The sequence below is a fragment of the Hyaena hyaena genome, unplaced genomic scaffold (assembly GCF_003009895.1).
Source record: "Hyaena hyaena isolate Hyena2069 unplaced genomic scaffold, ASM300989v1 scaffold_335, whole genome shotgun sequence".
NCBI lineage: Eukaryota > Metazoa > Chordata > Mammalia > Carnivora > Hyaenidae > Hyaena > Hyaena hyaena.
The window spans coordinates 1,207,509-1,230,702 of NW_024080968.1; the positions used below are offsets into that span (position 1 = coordinate 1,207,509).

The 23,194-nt window shown below is 46.3% G+C and overlaps 1 protein-coding gene across 2 annotated transcripts in view; it reads left to right on the plus strand.

The window, feature by feature from the left end:
• The window catches only part of EYA2 (EYA transcriptional coactivator and phosphatase 2), a 268,108-nt gene that overhangs the window by 161,451 nt on the left and 83,463 nt on the right, over window positions 1–23,194 (plus strand). For both annotated transcript variants that reach the window (XM_039249361.1, XM_039249362.1), the window contains exons 6-9: window positions 998–1,065; window positions 3,078–3,255; window positions 13,143–13,285; window positions 21,547–21,630. In XM_039249361.1, the coding sequence (XP_039105292.1) occupies window positions 998–1,065; window positions 3,078–3,255; window positions 13,143–13,285; window positions 21,547–21,630 (473 nt within the window). The remainder of the gene's footprint in view (window positions 1–997; window positions 1,066–3,077; window positions 3,256–13,142; window positions 13,286–21,546; window positions 21,631–23,194) is intronic.

Genomic DNA, 23,194 nt, shown 5'->3' on the forward strand with positions numbered 1-23,194 from the left:
AAGCAGGGTCCGAAAGAGGCATTTGTATGCCTGTGTTCTTAGTAGCATTATTCACAGTAGCCAAAAAGCAGAAGCAATCCAATATCCACCGACAGATAAGTGGAAAAACAAAATGTGGTATATCTGTGCGATGGGATGTTATTCAGCCTTAAAAAGAAAGGAAATCCTGGGCGCCTGGGTGGCTTGGTCGGTTGAGCATCCAACTTCAGCTCAGGTCATGATCTCGCAGTTGATGAGCTCGCATCGGGCTCTGTGCCGACAGCTCAGAGCCTGGAGCCTGCGTTGGATTCTGTGTATCCCTCTCTCTCTTTCTCTCTCTGCCCCTCCCCTAACTCATGCTCTCTCTCTCTCTCTGTCTCAGAAATAGATATAAACATTAAAAAACTGTTTTTAAGAGGAAGGAAATTCTGACACTTGCCACAACATGGACAAACTTTGAAGACATTATATTATATGAAATAAACTAGTCACAGAAGTACAAATGCCACGTGTTTCTACTTACATGAGGTTTCCAGAACAATCACATTCATGGAGAAAGTAGAGTGGTGGGTGCCAGGGGCTGAGGGAGGGGAGGAATGAGGAGTCAGCATTTAATGGATATATAGTCTTCGTTTCGCAAGATGAAAAATATTCTGGGGATGGATGGTGGGGAAGGTCGCACAACAGTGTGAGTGTGCTTAGAAATAGTTGAAATGGAAAGTTTTCGGTTATATACATTTATCACAATTTCTAAGTAAATATCTTTAAGCACAATTGTTGGGAACAAGAATCTGTATTGTCTGTGCTGTCTTATTCCTCACCACAGTCCTTTGATGGAGTTACTTGTATTCGTTAATTGGCAGAACAGGGCGTCAGAGAGATCTGGTAAATGCTAAGGTCACGGCTCCATCCTAGCCTGTCTGCTCTCAGAGAGCCCACCTGTCTGCCAAATCTTTCTCCTCCCCGTCCCCATCCGACTGTGAGAAACCTCATCTGTACCCATTACTCCATCCTGCAGGCACGGCGGGCATCTACCAAGGAGCAAATGGCCTGACCAACGCAGCTGGATTCGGAACCGTGCACCAGGTAGATGTTACTCCCTGCCCTGTTCTTAAATAGCCCCCTTGAATCAGGCCGTCCTGAGAGCCCACTCCTGCCCACGACCCCTGCCAGAAATAGTCTCTTATTCCCCAGGCTTAGCCACCACAGGGGTCAGACTGTGCAAAAGGCCGTCGGAAAGAGAACAAGCTAGAGGCAGAGAAACTGGAATTGTCAGCAGACTTCCAAGATGACACGGGTGATATTATAGACTCCCTCTTGAGCCCGAGACGCCCGTTGACTGTTGAATCTAGAACATGTGAGTGCAGATACATGTGCTTGCTCTCCTGCGGGACATGACCTTCTTGAGCACGAGAACCCATTCCGGCTTTGAGTGCCCGGCATGCGGTGGGAGCTTTATAAATGCTCGTGAAACCACACCAGGCCCACCCTGTAAAGATGAACACCGGCTAATTGTTTGATTGTCTTGATTTCACTTAGAGAGTAAATTAAGAATTAGCGGCTGAAAGTTTATAGGAACCCTGTGTCCTGTTTGTACACCTCTTCTATAAATCTAAAATTACTTCAAAACCAAGGTGGATGTGCTTTCAGGCGAGCGTTAAAACAGAACTACCGTGGAGCAGGTGGGCTGTACAGAATATTGAACATATTTAACTATGAGAAACGCACTGTTTCTTCATCGGTGAGCTAAAGAATCTACATGGCTTAAAACTTGGAAGATTTGAAAATTTGTTTCACATATCTCTATATTGTTTCCAGGGTACTATCTACATGGGTTAAATACTTATAAATAAGCCCTTTTGAAAAAGATGTGGTTTTTCACCAATAGGAGGTTGTCAAAAACAGAGACTGTCTAAATGACAGCCCCCAGAAATTCGGATTCTGTAGGGTTGGGGTGCCGGCCCGGGAGCTGAACCTTCCTGTGAGTCCACGCCCCGCAGGGCTGAGAAGCTTTGGCCTTGGGGATGGTGGGTAGAATATTTGGGAACAATGACTACCCTCGGAGAGCTGGGATGTCCGCTTGGTTGAAGCAGAGCTTGGTAAAAAGGGGATTGGCATTCTTGTATTTGATCTCCATGACTTCCTCCTAGAAGATTCTGGAACCCTGATGCTGGCTAGGCACTGCTGTATTTGTACCCCTCATGAGCAGGTCACCTGGTCTCCTGGATACGTGTGTAGGGTCATTGTCCCTCATTCATTGGTTCATTGATTTATCTAGTGTTTGCGGAGTCCCCCATGTGTCCAGCACTGTCGGACACATCAGTGATCAAGACAGACCCTGATGGCCACACCCACATCCCCACAGGGCGCACCCAGCCCTGGGGCAGAGGGCGTGCAGAGAACCAGTGAATAGGGGCAGGAGGGAAGTGTCAGGGAATGAAGGCCCTGGGAGTGGCTGTCGGACAAAGACTGGCTGAGTTGGTGTAAGAACAGCCAAGTTCCCCCGCCCCTGGAGAGAGCGTTCTGAGGGTGTGTTTTATACCCTCCAGCGTTTCCCAGGAGAATTCCCTCCAGTCCCCACCTCGAAGTCCCCGGATTGGCCACTTTTCCTTTTTCCGTTTGTCGTCTCCCTTCCCCACCACCCAACCGGTGTCTCCTTCGCCTCCCAAAAGATTGCATGTGCATCCTTATCTTTTTTTTTTAATTTTTTTTTAATGTTTTATTTATTTCTAGGCGAGAGAGAGAGAGACAGCATGAGCAGGGGAGGGTCAGAGAGAGAGGGAGTCACAGACTGAAACAGGCTCCAGGCTCTGAGCTGGCAGTCAGCACAGAGCCCGACGCGGGGCTCAAACCCACGAACCGCGAGATCATGACCTAAGTGAAAGTCGGACGCTTAACCGACTAAGCCACCCAGGCGCCCCATGTGCATCCTTATCTTGAGGTCTGCATCTGGGGGAAGTCCCTGTCCTCGGAGCTTCTATTCTAGTGGGAGAGATGAGGACAGACACGATAGACCCCCCCCCACACACACACACACACCCACGAGGCCCCTCGCCACCGGCCTCCTCACTCACAGCCTCATGTGTTTCCCTTTCCAGGACTATCCTTCCTACCCTGGCTTCCCTCAGGGCCAGTATTCCCAGTATTACAGCTCGTCCTACAGCCCTCCGTACGTCCCGGCCAGCGGCATCTGCCCCTCCCCCCTCTCCACGTCCACCTACGTCCTCCAGGAGGCCCCGCACAGCGCCCCCAGCCAGGGTTCTGACTTGCTTGGCGGTAAGTGCAGTCGCTGTCTCCGGGTGCCTCTGGTCTGAGCATTCATAGGAAGGAAGGACTGGACATAGGTCCCGGCTGTCATCAACCAGTCCCCCAAAAGCTAAACCGAGCCCTCAGACATATATTGTTGACTGTGTGTGTGTGTTATGTGTTTCATTCCACCCATGGTTAAAATTTTACCCAGAAATCTCCTGAAAGCAGATCTGGACCTGTTGGCTTTGGTCTGCATTCCTAAGTGACAACAGTTGGCTGAGGCTGAGTAACGTCTGCCCCATCAGACGGGGCACGCATGATTCCACATCTGGCCAACTTACGTCAAGTTCATTACCTGCCTGGCCCCTGGAGGCACTGGGAACTGGTGAGCCCTACTCCTCAAAGAAGGGAAACTAGTATTTGTTGCCCATCCGTGATGTGCCAGGCACATATCTGCATGGTCTTCTCACTTCACTTATTTATATGCTGATTCAACAAATACTTATAAAGTACCTGCTATTTTCCAGATGCTCTTTAGTTTAGCAAGTAAAATAAAGTGCAACATAGACTTCCTGATTTTTGCAGCCGGGAATCAAATAATCACATAAGTACATAATTACAAACTATGATAAGGAAACTACAGCCCTCACAAAAACAGGTTTTCAGTTACCTCCTCTTTTCCAGATAAGAACAATGAAGGTCAGGGTGTAGTAGTTAGTGGAGTTGGGATTTGAACCCAGGCCTGCTGGGCTCCGTAACCAGAGCTCCTGGACACTCAGTAGCCACTCATCGCTGAGATTATGTTCTCTAAAACCCATCTGAGAACAGAAGGGCAGCGGCCTTCAAACCTTGGTTCTCTCTTACCGAGAATTCTAGAATGTTTTTTAAAAATCTTCACGCGCGGACCTTTCCAATAGCACAACGGTTTTATTAGGAATCCCCTTTACTGGTCAGGTTGTTTTGGCTTCAAAAGATAGAAAAGGCAATTTAAACTACTAGTTTAAGCAAAAAAAAAAAAAAAAAAAGGGAATTTTTAGTGTATGTCACATCAGGATGTACAAGGATTTGGGGCTGGGTCCGGAGGTTCAGATGATAATATTGGGGCTCAGTCTCTTTCTTCCTCTGGCTCTGCATTTTCCTGGGTTCATTTCACTCTCAAGCAGGCTTTCCCATTATGGTGTCAAAGATGGTCACCAGCTGCTCCAGGATTCAGCCCTACCTTCTTATCGACCCCTCAGAGAGAGTTTCTCCTTCCTAACAGCTGCTCCCGAGGTCCCAGATAATGCCCCCGTTGGCCCAGCCTAGGTCACATACCTGTCCTCACACCAGTCCCCGCGGCAGTGGAGGGAATGCTGGTCTTGTGCCCACAGCTGGAGCTAGAGTTGGGTCATCCCCACCCAGACCGTGTGGACTGAGTGAGAAACCCAGAGCACACTACCCAGAGGAAGACAGAAGAGACCCTGGGTGGGCCAGAGTGACAAGTATCTACTACCTATGGAGCCCACCTAGATTAGGAGCAAGGTGTGGGAGAGCCCATGAGCCGGCCCTTGGGTGACGTACTTCCCTGTGCACCCAACGCATCCCTTTCAGGGACTATGCACATATCTTCTCTTTCGTACAGTGGTTTCGGCCTCTTATCGTTCAGTGACGTGGCAGCAGTGAATTAGAACGTCCAGATGTAAAGTAGATGTCCTTGCGTTTGGTTCTCTTTTCTTTTCAGTGGATTTTTCAGAACCCAGCGATTCTCTGGCCAGTAGAAGCTGAGCGAGCATGACAGTGTTTGGACAGCCATTCAGGAACTATTGGTTGATGTTTAGAAAAAGAGTAAGAGTGGAGACCAACTCCTTTTGTTCCCTGGGCTTCTTGGTACAGCCATTGCTTTTAGCCCTTCTAGTTTTCATCACTGGGGACATGTTAATTATCCTTGGCTTGGTGACAAATGGAAACAACGTGGCCAGGCATTCTTAAGTCAATTTTTAAGGAAGTTGAGGGCTAAACATTGATTTTGATCATTGTGATTTCATCACAGAGTATTTAATGCATGCATAGTACCTATGTAACAGTTCCCAAATTGCTTGCTTTGAAGGGTATGAAACTGAACAAACTTTTCTCGGTGGCCAAGATTGGGGCCCCTCCAAACCAGCTTCAGAGAGGAAATAGAAGCAGGAAATCCTCAAGTAGACGCCACTACCTACGTATAATTTGGAACTGGATTCCAAAGACTTACTTCCCAAGAATTTGGGGTATGCGGGAAGGGTATCTTTGTTCCCTCTCAAGAGCAAACATAAAGGTTCATTGTGTCCCTTTGAAATTTTTCTTTATTGTTTCCCCCTGTTCATCATTTATCCTTTGGTCTAAGGTTCAACAATAAGTGCTTGAGATGGTTTTTACTGTGTGTCTAACAAACTCACATAAAATCTAATGACATAAATAATCGTCAGCTATAACTGAGGTCTCTTGCCTCTTTTCCCCAGTGTCTGTTATAAAGGAAAGGCATGTAAGCATGCATGTATGCACATGCGCGCGCACATGCGCGCGCGCACACACAGACTCTTAAAATCTCCCATAAAAACCCCACTTTTGAAACTATCCAGGATCTCTTTGAGTGGTTGGCTCCAAATTCCAGAGCCTCAGGAGGTTTATATCTTACCGACAGATCATGCTCCTTCTCCGCATTGCCCGGATACAGTATCCCGATGCTTGTCTCCACCCCCAGCCCAGTCTGCACTGACATGCATTAAGAGACATAGGAAGTCCCAACAATTTACAGATGATTCCAGGGCAATTTGCTGATAGAGAGGGCAAAATCTGAACATATGATGTTACCCAAGAGAAAAGACAAATTGGTAGTGGTTGCTTAAGGCCGTTTTTTCTTTTCAAACTTTTAAGTATGATGCAGATTATCTAAAAAGATAACTGGACAGACATTGGAGCTCCTGGTTCACAGGCCTTTGGACTCAAGGGCTTAACAGCAGTGGGGGTCCCACCCCTCCAGACTCCCCCTACCCCCAGTTCTCAGGCCTTCAGCCTCAGACTGAATTATACCACTGACTTTCCTAGTTTTCCAGCTTGCAAACAACAGATTGTGGGACTTTGTGACCTCTGTAACTGCATGAGCCAATTACTATAATAAATCTCCTCATACACACACACACACACACACACACACACACACAGGAGAACACTGACTAATACACCGTGGGTCAAAGGGGGGAAAAAAGGAAAATTTAAAAGTATTTTGAACTTAATGAAAATGAAAACACAACATGTCAAAATTCACAGCATGTCACTTAGCAGTATGTAAAGGAAATTTATAGCACAAATGCTTGTGTTAGAAAAGAAGAAAAATTTCAAGCCAAATACCTCACCTTCTACCTTAAAAAACTAGGAAAAGAAGAGCAAATTATCCTCAAAGTAAAAAGAAGAAAGGAAACAATAAAGACCAGAATGGAAATCAATGAAATTCAAGAACAGAAAAACAAGAGAGAAAATCAGTGAAACCAAAAGCTGATTCTTTAAGAAGACAAATAAAGTTGATAAAACTTTAGATAGGATGATACAGAAAAAAGAGAGAACACATAAATTACCAATAATTGAGAACAGTGACATCTCTACAGGCCCTACAGATATTAAAAGGATAATAATGCAATTTTGTGAACAACATCATGCCAATAAATTCAACAGCTTAGATGAAATGGACAAATGCCTTACAGGACAAAAACTTCCAAAGCCCCCTCAAGAAGAAATAAAGGACCTAAACAGACCTTATTTTTAACAGGCCTATATGTATTCAATAAACCGAATTTTGTATTAGAAACCTTCCCACAAAGAAATCACCAAGCCCTGATGGCCTCGCTGATTAAAGATACCAAAAATTTAAGTAAGAAACATCAACTATACACCAATTTTTAAAGAAAATTGAAGAGGAAAGAATACTTCCCAACTTATTCTGTGAGGCCAGCATTAGCCTGATGCCAAAACGAGACAAAGACATTATAAGAAAAGGAAACTATAGACCAGTATCCCTCATAACAAAATTTCTAAATAAAATATTAGCAAATCAAGTTGAGCAATACATGAAAGAAGAATAATACATTATGACCAAGTGGGCTTTATCCCAAGGATGCACAGTTGGTTTAAAATTTGAATATCAATAGGGGCGCCTGGGTGGCTTAGTCTGTTAAGCATCTGACTTTCGTTTAGGTCATGATCTCGTGGTTCGTGGGTTCGAGCACCGTGTCGGGCTCTGTGCTGACTGCCAGCTCAGAGCCTGGAGCCTGTTTCAGTCTGTGACTCCCTCTCTTTCTGACCCTCCCCTGCTCACGCTGTCTCTCTCTCTCTCCTAGAAATAAATAAAAACATTAAAAAAAATTTAAAAAAATAAAATTTGAATATCAATATAATTTGCCGTATTAACTAACTGTAAAGAAAAAAAAGAGAGATCATCTCAATAGATGCAGAGAAAGCATTTGACAAAAGTTATCATCTGTTCCTTAGTAGAAGGGAACTTTCTTTATTAGAAAAAGACATGCTGTGGACTGAATGTTTGCATCCCCCTCCGGATTCATATGTTGAAGTCTTATTCCCCAATGTGACGGTGTTTGGAGGTGAAGGTCTTAGGTAATTAGGTCATGAGGATGGAGCCCTCATGAATAGGGTTAGTGCTATCATAAGAAGAGACATACAGGGCGCCTGGGTGGCTCAGTCAGTTAAACGTCTGACTTTGGCTCAGGTCATGAGCTCAGTGGTTCCCGAGTTTGAGCCCTGTGTTGGGCTCTGTGCTTACAGCTCAGAGCCTGGAACCTGCTTCCGATTCTGTCTCCCTCTCTCTGCCTCTCCTCTGTTCACAGTCTGTCTCTCTTTCCCTCAAAAATAAATAAATGTTAAAAATTTTAAAAAAGAAGAGACACGAGAGATAATCTCTGTCTCTCCACCATATGTGGATACAGCAAGAAGGCATCCATCTGAAAACCAGAAAGAAGCCCTGACTAGGAACAAAATTGACCAGTGCCCTGATCTTGGACTTCCTAGCCTCCAGAAATGTAAGAAATATATCTTTGCTGTTTGAGCCACTCAGTCTGTGACATTTTTGTCATAGCAGCCCAAGCTGACTAAAATAGGATAGCTGCAAAAAACCTACAGCTACCCCCAAGATCAGAAACAAGACAAAGATGTCCACTCTTGCCAATTTTATTCAACATTGTACTAAAGATCCTAGCCAGTGCAATAAGGCAAGAAAAATAAATTAAAATCTCCATATTGGAAAAGAAGCAAAACTTCATAAAAGGAAAAGAAGTAAAATGAAATGACCACCTAAGTAGGAAATTAGATAGAATTTATTTAAAAGCTAGAACTAAAAAGTGAGTTTAGTGGGCCACCTGGATGGCTCAGTCAGTTAAGTGTCCAACTTCAGGTCAGGTCATGATCTCCTGGTTTGGGGTTTGCGCCCCACATCAGGCTCTGCACTGACAGTGTAAAGCCTGCTTAGGATTCCTTCTCTCCCTCTTGCTCTGCTTCTCCCTGACTCACTCTCTCTTTCTTTCTTTCTCTCTCTTTCAAAATAAATAAAAATAAAATTAAAGTAATAAAATAATAAAATATTTTTTAAAAATAAATAAAAAGTGAGTTTAGCAATGTTTCAGACTACTAAGTGAATGTATGAAAATTGATTCTATTTCTATACAGTGACAACAAACAGTAGGAAATAGAATAATTTTAAATGCCATTTATATACAGTATTATCAAAAAATATGGAATGCTTGGGGATAGATCTGACAAATGATGTGCAAGAGTTGGACACTTAAAATTACAAAGCTCTACTGAGAGAAAAAGACTGTAGTTAGTGGAAAGATACACCTCGTTCACAGCTCAGAAGACTTAATATTTTTAAGATGTCAGTCCTCCACAAACTGATCTATATATTTAACAGTCTCTGTCAAAATCCCACTCATTTCTGTAGAGATTGGCGAGCTGATTCTGAACTTCGTATGGAAATACAAAGGACCTAGAATAGCCTCAACAGCTCTGATAAAGAAGAAAAGTTGGAAGGCTAACACCACCTGATTTTAAGACTTATTACAGAGCTGTGGTAATCACTATATACGGTATTGACATAAAGACAGACAAGTAGGTCAACGAACCAGAATAGAGCTTGCAGAAATAAACCCACATGTATACGGACAAGTGATTTTTTTGACGAAGTTTCAAAGACAACTCAGTGGAGAAAGGATAATCTTCTCAACAAAAGATCCTTGAACAACTGGATATGTATGTTCAGAAAACCTGTACTTCAAACCATACCTGACATGACATAAAAAAAGTTAACATAGACTAGATCATAGACCAGGGTTACCTAGGTGGCTCAGTCAATTGAGCGTCTGGCTCTTGATTTCGGCTCAAGTCATGATCCTAGGGTCGTAAGATCAAGCCCCGCATTGCCCAGCATGGAGCCTGCTTGGGATTCCCTCTCTCTCTCTCTCTCTCTCTCTCTCTGCCCCTCCCCTCAACTCATGCTGTCTCTCTAAAAATAAAAATGAAAAGAAGAATAGATCATAGGCCTAAGTATAAAACTGTGAAACTTCTATAGAAAACAGGAGAAAATCTTTGTGACTTTGGGTGAGGCAAAGAGTTCTCATATATGACAACAAAAACATCCAAAAAGAAAAAAAGAGAAAATATATATATAAATTTATATATATTTATACATGTATATGTATCTTTATATAAATTTATAAACATTTATATAAAAACATAATTGTATAATTATATTTATAATTGTATATTTTGTAAAATATAAATTATATACTTATGTATATTTACATATATATAAATTGGACTTCATGAAAATTTAAAACTTTTGCTCTTTAAAAAACAATGTCAGGAGAATGAAAAGACAAGCCACAGTTTGGGAATAAATAATTGCAAAGCAGGTATCTGATAAAGTAAGTTGTATTAGAGTTCTCCGAAGAAACAGAGGCAGTAGGAGAGAGAGATAAGAGGAAAGCTATTATGAGAAATAGCTCAGATCAGCAAGCCCCACGATTTGCCTCCTGCCAGCCGGGGGTCCAGGAAAGCCAGCAGTGCGGTTCAGTCGGAGTCAGAAGACCTGAGAAACAGGAGCTCTGGTACCTGAGGCAGGAAAAGATGGACATCTGAGCTCGAGAAGAGAGAGAATTTACCCTTCTTCTGCCTTTTTGTTCTGTTTGGGCCTCAGTGGAAGGGGTGATCGCCCCCTCCCCCACATTGGTGACAGCAGATCTCTACTCAGTCTCCTGATTCAAATGCTAGTCTGTCTCCTCTGGATGCACCCTCACCGACACACCCAGAAATAATGTTTTACCAGCTCTCTGGGCATCACGTAGCCCATGAACTTGACACACAAAATTAACCATAACATATATGGATGCAGAATATATAAGGAATTCTCAAAACCCAAGACTAAGAGAACAAACAACTCAATAATGAAATGGACAAGATATTTGAGCAGATGCTTTACCAAAGAAGATACAGAGATGGCAAAAAAAAAAAAAAAAAGTACATAATTAAGAGGCTGATCATTAGTTATTAAAGAGGGGCAAATTAAATCCACAAGAAGGACCACCATGTACCCCTTGGAATGGCTGTAATCACGAAGACTGACCATACCAAAGGTTGGCAAGGATGTGGAGCAACTAGAACTCTCTTACCTAATGGCAGGAATGTGAAATGGTACAACCACTTTGGAAAACAATTTAGCAGTTTCTTAAAAAGTCAACAACCTCGTCATCACGCCAGTGAGAAGAAAGCTTCCATCCCTACAAAGATTGATGTGTGAATGTTCATAGCAGATCTTTTTCGGCCCCAAACTAGAATCTACCCAAATGTCCATCCACAAGTGAGCAAAGTAGAAGTGTGGTACATCTGTACAATAGAATAGTACTCAGTGACACAAAGGAATGAACTATCAGTATACATAACCACATGGACTGAATCACAAAATGATTATGCTGGCTGAAAGAAGCCAGGCAAAAACGAATATATATATACTGTGTGATTCCATTTGTTTAAAACTCTAGAAAAAGCAAACTAATTTCTAGCAAGAGAAAAGGTATCAGTAAATGCCTGGGGCATGGGGTAAGAGGAAGAGGTCACAAACAGATTATAAGGAAAATCTTGGAGGTTCTTTAAAAGCCTAAGGAGGAAAGGAGAAAAAGGGAAATGACTCCAAGGAGGGTTTACATAAATTGCTGTAGCCTGTGTACCTCTGACTGTGACCTTGAACCTTCACCCTTCATTCACTGGGAAAGGGGCTGCTTCTTGGTTCTGCCTTTACCGCTGGTTTGCAGGGTGACACAGACTGACATCATCTCACTTTGAGAGTGAAATAAGTCTACGGCCATACCACCCTGAACGCGCCCGATCTCGTCTGATCTCGGAAGCTAAGCAGGGTTGGGCCTGGTTAGTACTTGGATGAGAGAGTGAAATAAAGTCAGTACGCGTTCAAAAAAAAGTCATACATTTCAAACTTCTGTGCTTAACACACAACCTGGATGCTGGCTTTGGGACCCGGGTTCCGGGAGGGTGTACAGCTCACTCGTGTGGGGCTCCCGGACAGTGGGCTGAAGGGCAGGAGCACGGCAGCCTCTCTGCGCAGAAGCACCGCCTGAATGGAAGCAGCAGGTGACTGCCTCCTGCCCTGCACCTTCTCACTGACCCCTGCCGTGTGTGGATCAAGCCAGAACTCAGTTCAGATCATTTCCTGGTTACCCTGAGCGCCAGCCCCGTGTCGAGTGCTTTTGTGGATGTAATCTCCCTTAAGTCTCAAATTGACAAAGCATCTTGACAAGTCAAGCTTTAAAGGGCTTGCTTTTTTTTTTAATTTTTATATGTTTTTTTTATTTTTGAGAGAGAGAGAGAAACAGCACGAGTCAGGGAGGTGCAGAGAGAGAGGGAGTCACAGAATCTGAAGCAGGCCCCAGGTTCTGAACTGTCGGCACAGAGCCTGACACAGGGCATGAGACCATGACCTGAGCCAAATCTGGAAGCTTAACCAACAGAGCCACCCAGGCGCCCCAAGGGCTTGCTTTTAATAGAAAAATGGGGCCGGCCACACAGGGAGAGCAGCATAGAGAACGCTCCCCCACGCCTCCCTTTCTCCCCAAAGTTGGGGGGCAGGGCGGCTCTTCAAGATAGAAGAATTTGAGGCCCTGCTCCAGGCAGATACTGACTTTCTTCTTTCTGATTCATCTGGGGAGTCGCAGGCTTCAGGATAGAGTTGCAAACACTGTCAGTAGAGCTTCCCCAACAGCCCCCCCCACTTCCTTGGATTCTGCTCAGGTGTCCCCTTAACTGTGAGGCTCTCCCTGACTAGCCCCATACCAGTTAGTGACCTCCCAGCATTCTCCGCCCCCAGGCCATTTGCTAATTCTTGGTAACACACAGCCCTGCCTGGCATGTTACATACTCACTTGTCTAAGGTGCTTCTCCTGTCTCTAGAAGCTAAGTGCTGTGAGACCCAGTACCTCCTAGAAGCTGAGTATTGTGAGAAAAGTACCTCCTAGAAGCTGAGTACTGTGAGACCAGTACCTCCTAGAAGCTGAGTGCTGTGAGATCCAGTACCTCCTAGAAGCTGAGTGCTGTGAGATCCAGTACCTTCTAGAAGCTGAGTACTGTGAGACCAGTACCATCTAGAAGCTGAGTGCTGTGAGAACCTGTACCAGGAACTCTGCCCACTCAGTGATCTTTACTCGATGAATGAATGACCCCGAGTAGACAGCCTGAGGGACCATCACAAGCAGTTTTGAGTCCCTGAGATCTTTGCCTTCTGTGCTGCCTTTGGGACCTACCACTTTGGAGTTGTTTTTGGTGTGATATTTCCCGGGCGGAGACACTCCGCAGAGCTTCTGACATGTCCACGCTTCCCTTTCTGACACCAGGGGAATATAACTCGCACAATGGACCTTCCACGCCGGCGAAGGAGGGAGACACCGACAGGCCGCCCCGGGCCCCCGACGGGAAGCTCCGCAGCCGGTCCAAGCGGAGCAGCGACCCCTCCCCAGCGGGGGACAGTGAGATCGAGGTAACTCCAGACTGCCTGTGTGACTTGGGGAATGTAATCCCCAGCTGTGGCCGGAACAGGAGGCGGGGGGGGGGGGGGGGGGGGGGGGGGGGGGGAGTCGTGTCCATGCACACAGGGGGGCTCTGAGTTCACAGACTCGGTATCAGAACACTCGAGGGGAAAGGAGAGGAGGATGGCGTGGGCCGTCAGGAAGCACTGTTGACTGTCCAGGCTAGGAAAAGTCACCCTGGGGACAGTAAAGAACTCGGGTTCTCAAACGTAGATGGCTGCAGAATCACCTGGAGGCTTGTGAAAACCCAGGTGGCGTGGCCCCGCCCACAGTTTCCGAGTTAGTAGATGGGGGCGGGGCCTGAGAACAGGCACCTCCAGCTTGTTCTCAGATGATGCTGACGTTGCAGGGTTGGGGAGCACACTTGGAAAGGCCCTGGTGAAGACACCAGGGGGCAGTGGACCTTCCCAGCTGGGTCCAAGGGTTCTTACCCTGCTCATATTACTATCAGCTGGCATGCTCTTTAAAATTCAGGTACCCAGGCCCCATCCCAGACTAATTAAACTACACATTGCAAGGGAGTTTTGTAAGTTCCCCTCATGATTCTGATATGGCTTGGGTATTTATCTATCAGGAGACAGGAACCCGCCTCTGCTTGCATCGTTTCTATGATTCTGAGTTTCGTAGAAGGTTCTTAGAACCTTCATTCTCAAGCTACATCCCAGCAGCTTGGATTAAATCCAGCTCCCTGAGGCAGGGACCCAGGCATCAGTATTTAAAACTGCCCAGGTGAAATTTCTTACTTGACACATCCCCAAAGGCAAGGGAATCAAGAGCAAAAATGAACTATTGGGACCTCATCAAGATTAAAAGCTTCTGCACGGCAAAGGAAACAATCCATAATACTAATAGGCAACTGACGGAATGGGAAAAGATAGTTGCAAAGGACATATCAGATAAAGGGCTAGTATCCAAAATCTATAAGGAACTCACCAAACTCCACACCCAAAAAACAAACAATCCAGTGAAGAAATGGGCAGAAGATATGAACAGACACTTCTCCAAAGAGGACATCCAGATGGCCAACAGACACATGAAACGATGCTCAGCATCCCTCCTTAACAGGGAAATACAAATCAAAACCACACTGAGATCCCACCTCACACCGGTCAGAGTGGCTCGAACGAGCAAATCAGAGGACTCTAGATGCTGGCAAGGCTGTGGAGAAACGGGCACCCTCCTACACTGTTGGTGGGAATGTAAACTGATGCAGCCCCTCTGGAAAACAGTGTAGAGGTTCCTCAAAAAATGAACAATAAAACTCCCCTATGACCCAGCAATAGCACTGCTAGGAATTTACCCAAGGGATACAGGAGTGCTGATGCATAGGGGCACGTGTACCCCAATGTTCATAGCAGCACTCTCAACAACAGCCAAAACATGGAAAGAGCCTAAGTGTCCATCAACGGACGAATGGATCAAGAAGATGTGGTTCATCTATACGATGGAATACTCCATGGCAATGAGAAAGAATGAAATCTGGCCATGTGTAGCAACATGGATGGACCTTGAGGGTGTTATGCTGAGAGAAATAAGTCAGGCAGAGAAGGACAAATAAAAAATGTTTGCACGTATAGGAGGATTAGGAGGAACTTAACGGAGGAACAAGGGAGAGAAGAAGGGGGAAAATAGTTGGGGAGAGGGAGGGAGGCAAACCATGAGAGACTCTTGAATGCTGAGAACAAACTGAGGGCTGATGGGAGTGGGGGGGAGGGGAAGGGGGGTGATGGGCATGGAGGAGGGCACTTGTGGGGATGAGCACTGGGTGTTATATGGAAACCAGCTTGACAATAAACTATTTAAAAAATAAAAAAAATAAAATTGCCCAGGTGATTTCCGGAACGCAGCCCCAGCTGGTCTAAGGGGTGTGCCAGTCTTTATTGTAATAAAGCCAAGCGTAAGATTATTGGTCACCTGCCAACACTTTCCCGAACAAACAGAAAAGAACAGCATACACGGGAGAAGGGGAAGGGTGCTAGTGGAGGCAGAGGTGGCAGAGGCAAAACATGCCCAAAGAACAGATAGGAGCAATTGATAGATATCTAGGGAGGAAAAAATGTGCAGGTTCGTTAGTTCGTGCTTCGCAAAAGGCAGAAATAATAGGAGGACCCATCTGTTGGCTTGAGTGTGCTGTGGGTGTATGGGCAATATTGGCAAAGCCTGGCTCCGGGCCAAGAAAGTCCAATGCACCGTCATCCCGTCTCTGTTCATAATCCTGTACAATTTATGCAGCCGCTACAGAGCTCAGCCCACAAGCTCAGAGATGCTGAGAAATACCGTTTCCATCATCTCCTTAAAGTCATTGTCATTTTGACTCGGAGTCCCCATCCCATCAGGTGGTAAGAAACTCCACCTCATCATTGGGGCCCCTTGTACCTGGAATTGTATGAGAGTCTCAGGGCTCAAGAGGTCTCAGAAAACAGAATAAGAACCTCTCGTGTCCAGGATTCGAGGCGGTGGCTGCTCCCTTCCTCGTTGTCAGTACCTGCCGTGGTCAGTGAAAGTCTAGCCGTTCTCTGGGGTTTCCGTGTCACACGCTGGGCGTTGAAATCCTCCTCAAGGATGAGAACCTTGGAGCATGAGATACAATCCTTCGGTTGCGAGCGACAGAAACCAGTTCTGGCTACGTGAGCAGAAAACGAATTTCCTAGAAGGGAACAACACTGTGGAGGGAAAGTCATCGAACCAAAGTTAGAAACAACAGTAACCAGCCAAGACGAAGGAACCGAGGGCAGCTGCAGGCTGCCGGCCCCTGGTGAAGAATAAGCCATGTGAGATTCTAGTGGCGCTTCACTCAACGTCTCAGTCCGAGGACAGGGCATCCACCGGCCTGACTCGGGTGCTAGGCTTGCCCTTGATCGACAGTCCCACCAAGACAGCAGAAAAGAAAACCAGGGTCCCCTTATCAAACAGGGATGAATGCTGGGGGCCAAGCACAAACACCCACCACCAGGGCATTTGAGATTTAGCCAGTGTTCACTAGTAGAGCTGTACTAGTTAGCATTCACTAGTAGAGCTGAACTAGTCAGCCAGCATTCACTGGTAGAGCTGTGGTACCCAACAGGGCCAGCGTCGCTCCAGCTCTCTTAGAAGGTGTTGCATATTCTGAATACCACACTGTCTCCTCCCCTTGGCCGGCCTCCCGAGGTATACCAGCAGCCACTCAGGCTGAAAACTTGACCCCTGCAGACCTACCACAGAGCAAGCGTTCCCACTGCCCATGGGACCAGACTCAGGCCACAGGATTTGTTCCTGCTTTTCCTCTAATTCTTAGAGCCCTCTCTTTCCGAGACCGAGGAGGCTTCGCACCGTCCCCTCTGCAGGATTTAGGCCTTTGCCAACGGCTGGAAGACACTCTGTGTGCCTCAGCTTGTCCCTGAGTTTTCTGCATCCCCTTTTCCTGAGGATTTCCACCAGCTTCCAGTCGCGGATCTGTGGAAGTCACAGAGAGCGGCACACACGTGAATGTCTTTTTTCTTTTTTCATTATTCAGTCACTTAACATGGCTTCTGCTCTTGGTGGGGAGGGAGAGTCATTTTCCACTAAACTGAGAAGGCAGTGGGGGTGGCATGGAAGTCGAAGATCACGGGGCGACATGATTCTGGAAACATCTGCTTCTCGATTCCAGAGGAAGGTACCACTGGGCAAGAGCAGTTGAAAAGGTGTGAGCTGTGTTTCACTTCTGTGCTTAACGTCAGCATGCGGGCTTTGCACGGGTCGCACCTCCTAAGTCTTCGGCAGTTTTGCTAATGACTGAAGCCCATGAGAGGGAGACGATGTGGCGAAGTGGAAAGGAGGGAAATTCTGAGCGTATATTAGTTAAAATCCATCGACTGCAGGTGCCAGAAACCCACTTGAGCTGGCTTAAGTGGAAAAGCAGAATCTATTTTAGGGATACAGAAGATTCTCTTAGAACCCAGGGCGGGGAAGAGCGGAGGGTCCGCAGGATACGGAACCGGAAGGTGGACGGCGCCCGGAAGTGCGTTTGCGCCTTCCCTCCGCGCCGCAGGAAGGTGCCGACATCCCCAACCGTGGTGTCTCAGCGGCGCCCGCAGGCACTGGTGCCTGGGCTCTGCCGCCTCCAGCCTCCCTCCGTTTCGGACTGAAACCAGGCCCTGGCAAAGTGTGGGGTGGTTTCCATCGTTCATCCCTCTTTTCCGTGCTCTCTACAGACTGGCCCTCCCTGCCCTTCAGATCGTGCGGCCGCCAGTGGCCACTAAACATGATGAATGTCTTTCTGGGTTCTAACTTCAAGTTTCCAAGGAAAAGTCCTCTGACCCGGTTGGGTCTGGGGCTCTCCCCGGCCCAGACCATGATGGGCCAGGGAGGAGGGTCAGTGCAGCACGGCCACCGGGAACTTACCCACCCAGGGTCTAGGACGGGGGGGTAGAGTTGTAGGGAGAGCACAGACTTTCTTCTTCCGAGGCTATGTAGCAGCTAAATGGATGCCGTCTGCATTCCGTTTGAAAATACTCACTGATTTTTTTTTTAATTCCCTTACCAAACTCTTAAGTTCTAATTCCCTTACCAACTAAGTTCATTTATTTTTTTTTAAGTTTATTTATTTTTGAGAGAGCTCGCTCGCATAAGCGAGGGAGAGGCAGAGAGAGGAAGACACAGAATCTGAAGCAGGCTTCAGGCTTCAAGCTGTCAGCACAGAGCCTGACATGGGGCTCGAACTCACGAACCCTGAGATCATGTCCTGAGGTGGAGTCAGACGTTTAACCAAATGAGCCATCGTGACTTCCCGATCCAACTGAGTTCAGATAAATTAGGACTTGGCAATTGAAACCCAGAAGCCGTCCTTAAAAACAATAGTTTTAAAACCTCTTTTTTTTTTTACCATGACCCATAATAATAATCATAGTTAGTACTGTGACCCAGCACACACATAAATACAATGAGACCAAAACAACTCACAAAATAATCCTCAGATCTGCCAGTTGCTTTGAAAACCCCTGCACTGACTGACCTTTTCCTCCTAGAGGCCACCCTTCTCTTTACTGTTAAAGGCATGGCAAATGCCCATGTGTTAAAATCAGCCATTCATCTCCAGAGAGGTTTCAAGGTGGCCCATTCAAGATGGCGGACCTAGTAGGTAGGTGCCAATACCAGCGACATACACAGTCAATCAGGCCCTATGCCCCTAAAGACCGTGATCACCAGGAAAATGAGGAAAGGCAACAGTGTGGAAAATAAGGGCCATGATAAGTTAATAGGCTACATGACAGGTAATTTAAAAAAACAGAAAAGAACTTCAGAAAACTCTGAGCAGTTTTCTTATAAAGATCCAGGGAGGGGCACCTGGGTGGCTTAGTCGGTTAAGCGTCCGACTTTAGCTTAGGTCATGATCTCACGATTCGTGGGTTCGAGCCCCGCGTCAGGCTCTGTGCTAACTGCCAGCTCAGAGCCTGGAGCCTGTTTCAGAGTCTGTCACTCCCTCTCTCTCTGACCCTCCCCTGTTCACGCTGTCTCTCTCTCTCTCTCTCTCTCTTAGAAATAAATAAAACATTTAAGAAAAAAAAAAGATCCAGGGAGCTCTTACATCCATAAAACAAGCATTGGAGGTTGTCAGGAAGGAAATACTCAGAGACAAAGAAAGAGTCACTGGAAATTTTTAAATGACAGAATCAGAAGTTTAAAAGAAGGGTTGGAAGAAACCTCCCAGAACACAGATCAAAAAGACAAAATTCTAGAAAAAATTTTTTTGAGTATAAGCAGTATCAATCTAAAAGGTCTAATTTGACTGTCGGGAATTCCAGCAAGAGAGAACATGGTGGAAAAGGTGGAAATCATGAGAAATAAGATCGAAAATGCATAGGTGCTGAACAGTATGAATGAAGAAAGACCACACCTAGGTTTGTCCTCATGGAATCTGAAGACAGCGTGTGTAAAGGAAAGGTCTTAAAATATCCAAGAGAAAGAGCCCAAATGTCCACAACTGATGAATGGATAAAGAAGATGTGGTGTATCTATTCAGTGGAATATTACTTGGCAATGAGAACGAATGAAATCCTGCCATTTGCAACAGCGTGGATGGAACTGGAAGGTATTATGCTAAGTAAAATAAGTCAGAAAGACAGATATCATATGTGTTCACTTATTTGTGGAATTTGAGAAACTTAGAAGACCATGGGAGAGGGGAAGGGGAAAAAACAGTTACAAACAGAGAGGGAGGCCAACCATCAGAGACTCTTTTTTTTTTTTTAATGTTTTTTTTTATTTATTTCTAGGAGAGAGAGAGAGACAGCGTGAGCAGGGGAGGGTCAGAGAGAGAGGGAGTCACAGACTGAAACAGGCTCCAGGCTCTGAGCTGGCAGTCAGCACAGAGCCCGACGCGGGGCTCGAACCCACGAACCGCGAGATCATGACCTAAGCGAAAGTCGGGCGCTTAACCGACTAAGCCACCCAGGCGCCCCCATCAGAGACTCTTAAATACAGAGAACAAACTGAAGGTTGATGTGGGGACAGAGGACAGGGGGAAATGGGTGATGGGCATCGAGGAGGGCACTTGTTGGGATGAGCACTGGATCTAACCCCAAAACCAAAAGCACACTGTACACACGGTATGGTAGCTTAACTTGACAATAAATGATATTAAAAATAAATAAGTAAAATTAAAGATGGACCGGAAAAAATATATAACAATAAAATAAAAATAAAATATCCACAAGAGTGAAAAAGCAAAACCTACAAAGGACTAAAGATCAATGAAACATGACAGTCCCCATCAGTCACACCGGACACTACGAGATAATGGAGGAATTCTTTCAAACATCCACGGGACATGATTTTCCCGTTGGAATTCTGTACCCACAGGTACCATAGAGCAAAAGGACAATAGATCAGAAAGGTAGGAATTCTGCACAGTTACTTTCCAGACACCCTTTCAGAAAAAGCAGCTTCAGGATCGACTCAAGCGAAACAAGGAAGAAAACCAAGAGAGAGACCTAGGGTCCAGGAAACAGTTGATCTTGTCCGGAGATGCAGTGCAAGAAAGGGTCAGGATGCTGGCTTTGCAGCAAGCCTGAAGATAATCCAGGCCACATTGGAGCATTCTGTCACTGAGGATGAACATCTTTGATCCAGCAGATGTGGCCGAATTTGAGACTCTAATGAAAGTACATCATTAGAAACAAGAAAAAAATTAAAGCAAGTCATGAACTCCCACAAAAATAAAAAGTTATTCCAGACGGGCATGGTTCCTATGTAGAGCAAACTGGCATACGGCATGGTTTCTAATTGGGAAGGAGCGCAGGGAAGGATGTGACCATAATGGTAGGAACAATCTCCTGAATGTGGCTCTGGGCTTAGGACATTGTACACCCAGAGAAGGAGGCGAACCCCAGCATGGTACTTGGCTCTGCAGTGAACAGCGATCACAAGATGTGAATGCCCTTCTCTCGTTACTAACTTTGAAAATCAACGTAGAGACAGAGCACAGAAGATTAAAGTACAGCTATGAAACCACATGCACGGATCGGTTTATCCACACTTGAGGTGCAAAAGAAAGCCTAACACTGCCAAATGGCGTGGAGGGGAGGAGGTGGAGGCAGGGTGAGGACCCAACAGCCACAATCTTCCGTGTGGGATTTACTTTCCGCCAGGGAGAGTGTCCAAAGTAGATAGACTTGGAAGCAGAGGGGCTCACGTGTGTGAAAAGTGTGCAGTCCTGGAGAAACGAGGGAGATTGACATGAGCTAAACCCTCATCTTTCACATTACTAAGTCAAGGGCTATTGTCTAAAGTTGGCTAATCAGGAAGTGAAAAGGCATAAGTGTGTTACGTAGAGCTATGAAGGCAATGGCCCAAACTGCTAAAAACAGGAGTGTTTAGAAGTCGTCTGGCTCAGGGTGAGCGGGTGAATGTAAAATGGTAGGACTTCATTTTTTCAGATGAGTTATATGATTTTTATTGTTGTTTTTGGACTGAGCTCCTCCATTTTCGACCTTTTATGTGGAAGGCAGGAACTGGCTTCTTGGTTCCACCATCGAGGGTTTGATAGGAGCCCAGAATTGGCCATCAGAATACACTTTACACGGCTGAGGTTGGATGGGGACCCAGTGACACATCAGTGAGTCATATGTTTTGTAACTTAAAGATAATGTTTTTCAAGATTTCTTTCTCCTCCCAGGGAATTAATCTCTGCAGACGTTAAGTCAGATGCAAGCGAGTCCATTTGTCTCCATTCTCTTCCTCTCTTTCATCACAGCGTGTGTTCGTGTGGGATTTGGATGAAACGATAATTATTTTTCACTCCTTACTCACCGGGACTTTTGCCTCCAGATATGGGAAGGTAAGAATCCATGTTGTGTCTTCTCTCTCTCTCTCTCTTTTTTTTTTTTTTCCCCATACGACCGTCCGTCCAGCTGGTTTGTCCTGGGAATTGTGGGGGCAGTTTATGAGGCAGCTACTCCAACAAAAGCTACCCCTCTGGGTCAGTCTGGGTTGAGAGCTCCTATGGAATTTTCCCTCGACATGTGAAAATTTAATTAGCTTCCCCTTCTGCCGTCCCCCATGCCTTTCTTCCAACCCAAGAAGCGCTCAGCATCCCCTTGATCGGATATAAGCTCATAGTCTTCAGCTGAATCCCTCCTAAGAGGGCGAGGATACACCGCGGCCAAAAAACCAGTAATCTTAGCTAAAAAGCGAGGTAAAGCATTTTCCTTGTTCCCTGTTGTTTATCTTCGTGTCTCCGGCAGATGAATTTCATCCTCCTTCCGTCTTTGTTTTTTTTTTTTTCTGAGACGAGGGGGAGGCAGTTTGTCAGCTCTGGCGTGAACCTTCGCAACAGCTTTGCAAGTGTCTCACCGACCAGTTATATCGGGGGACCAGCCGGTTCGAACTCTGGGCAGATGCTATCGGCTGATCGGTGGTGGATGGAAGAGGCCGTGATACCGAAATGAACCCAGCTGCTAAGACCCAAAGCCCGCCGTGCATCTGTCTGTCCCGAGGGCTTCCCGGCAAACCGGGTGCGGATGCCATCCCCTCAGGGAGGCAGGTGGGGGCGGAGGGGCAGGGACTTAGACAGCGGGCAAACTGTCCTCTCGTCCGCGGCGAGCGACCCGCTGGCAGCTGCTTCCCCGCCTGGGTAGGAACCATGAGACTCACCAGCGCCTGGAAAATATTTCTGTTTCTGTTTAGAGGCCAGAAATATGATTTGACATCACCTCATGGCTTTTCCAGCTGCTCGTGTTTTTCACGGGGCTTATAACAAGCTGGATGTGTAATTAGCAAGATAGATTTATCATCTGCCATTATGTTGTAAAGAATATAAAAATGGTGTTGGTGGTGCAGAAATCTCTTGCCACGTAGGAATGCCGTTAATATGTCTAGCAGGGCCTGCGGGAAATCTGGCGTGCGTTCCTGGACCGAGCACAGCTCAGGGAGAGGGTGGCAGAGTCGGGAATTGCTGAAAACCCCAGAGCGCACTGGCAGTCGTTGCAAAAAGTGGAGCCGTTCCGAAGGGGGCTCTTGCGGTGCGTTACCCGCTAGGCCTGGGCGTTCTCTGCGTTTTCTGACCACGCCGGTAAAGTCACTGTCCCCTGAAAGGTGTGCCTTCGCTCTTCTTGCCCTCAGAGATAGCCCACTGTCAAGTTCCGCAGCTGCGGGTGGCAGGTGGGTTCTCCGGGATCGTGTAATCGTGGGGATGGTTTTTGTGTCCGTGTTTCGGCACCAGTCCTGAGACCAAACGGTGGGCACCCTCAGGACTAGGACACAGCCCAGGGCCCACGCCACCGGAGCCTCGTCAGCCCTCGTTGCCAGCTGCCTCTCCCCAGCCCGGCCACCGTCGCCTCCAGCCATCGGTCTTGCCCTGTACAGCCACCTGTAGCGGAAGCATCCTACAGTACTGACCTGGT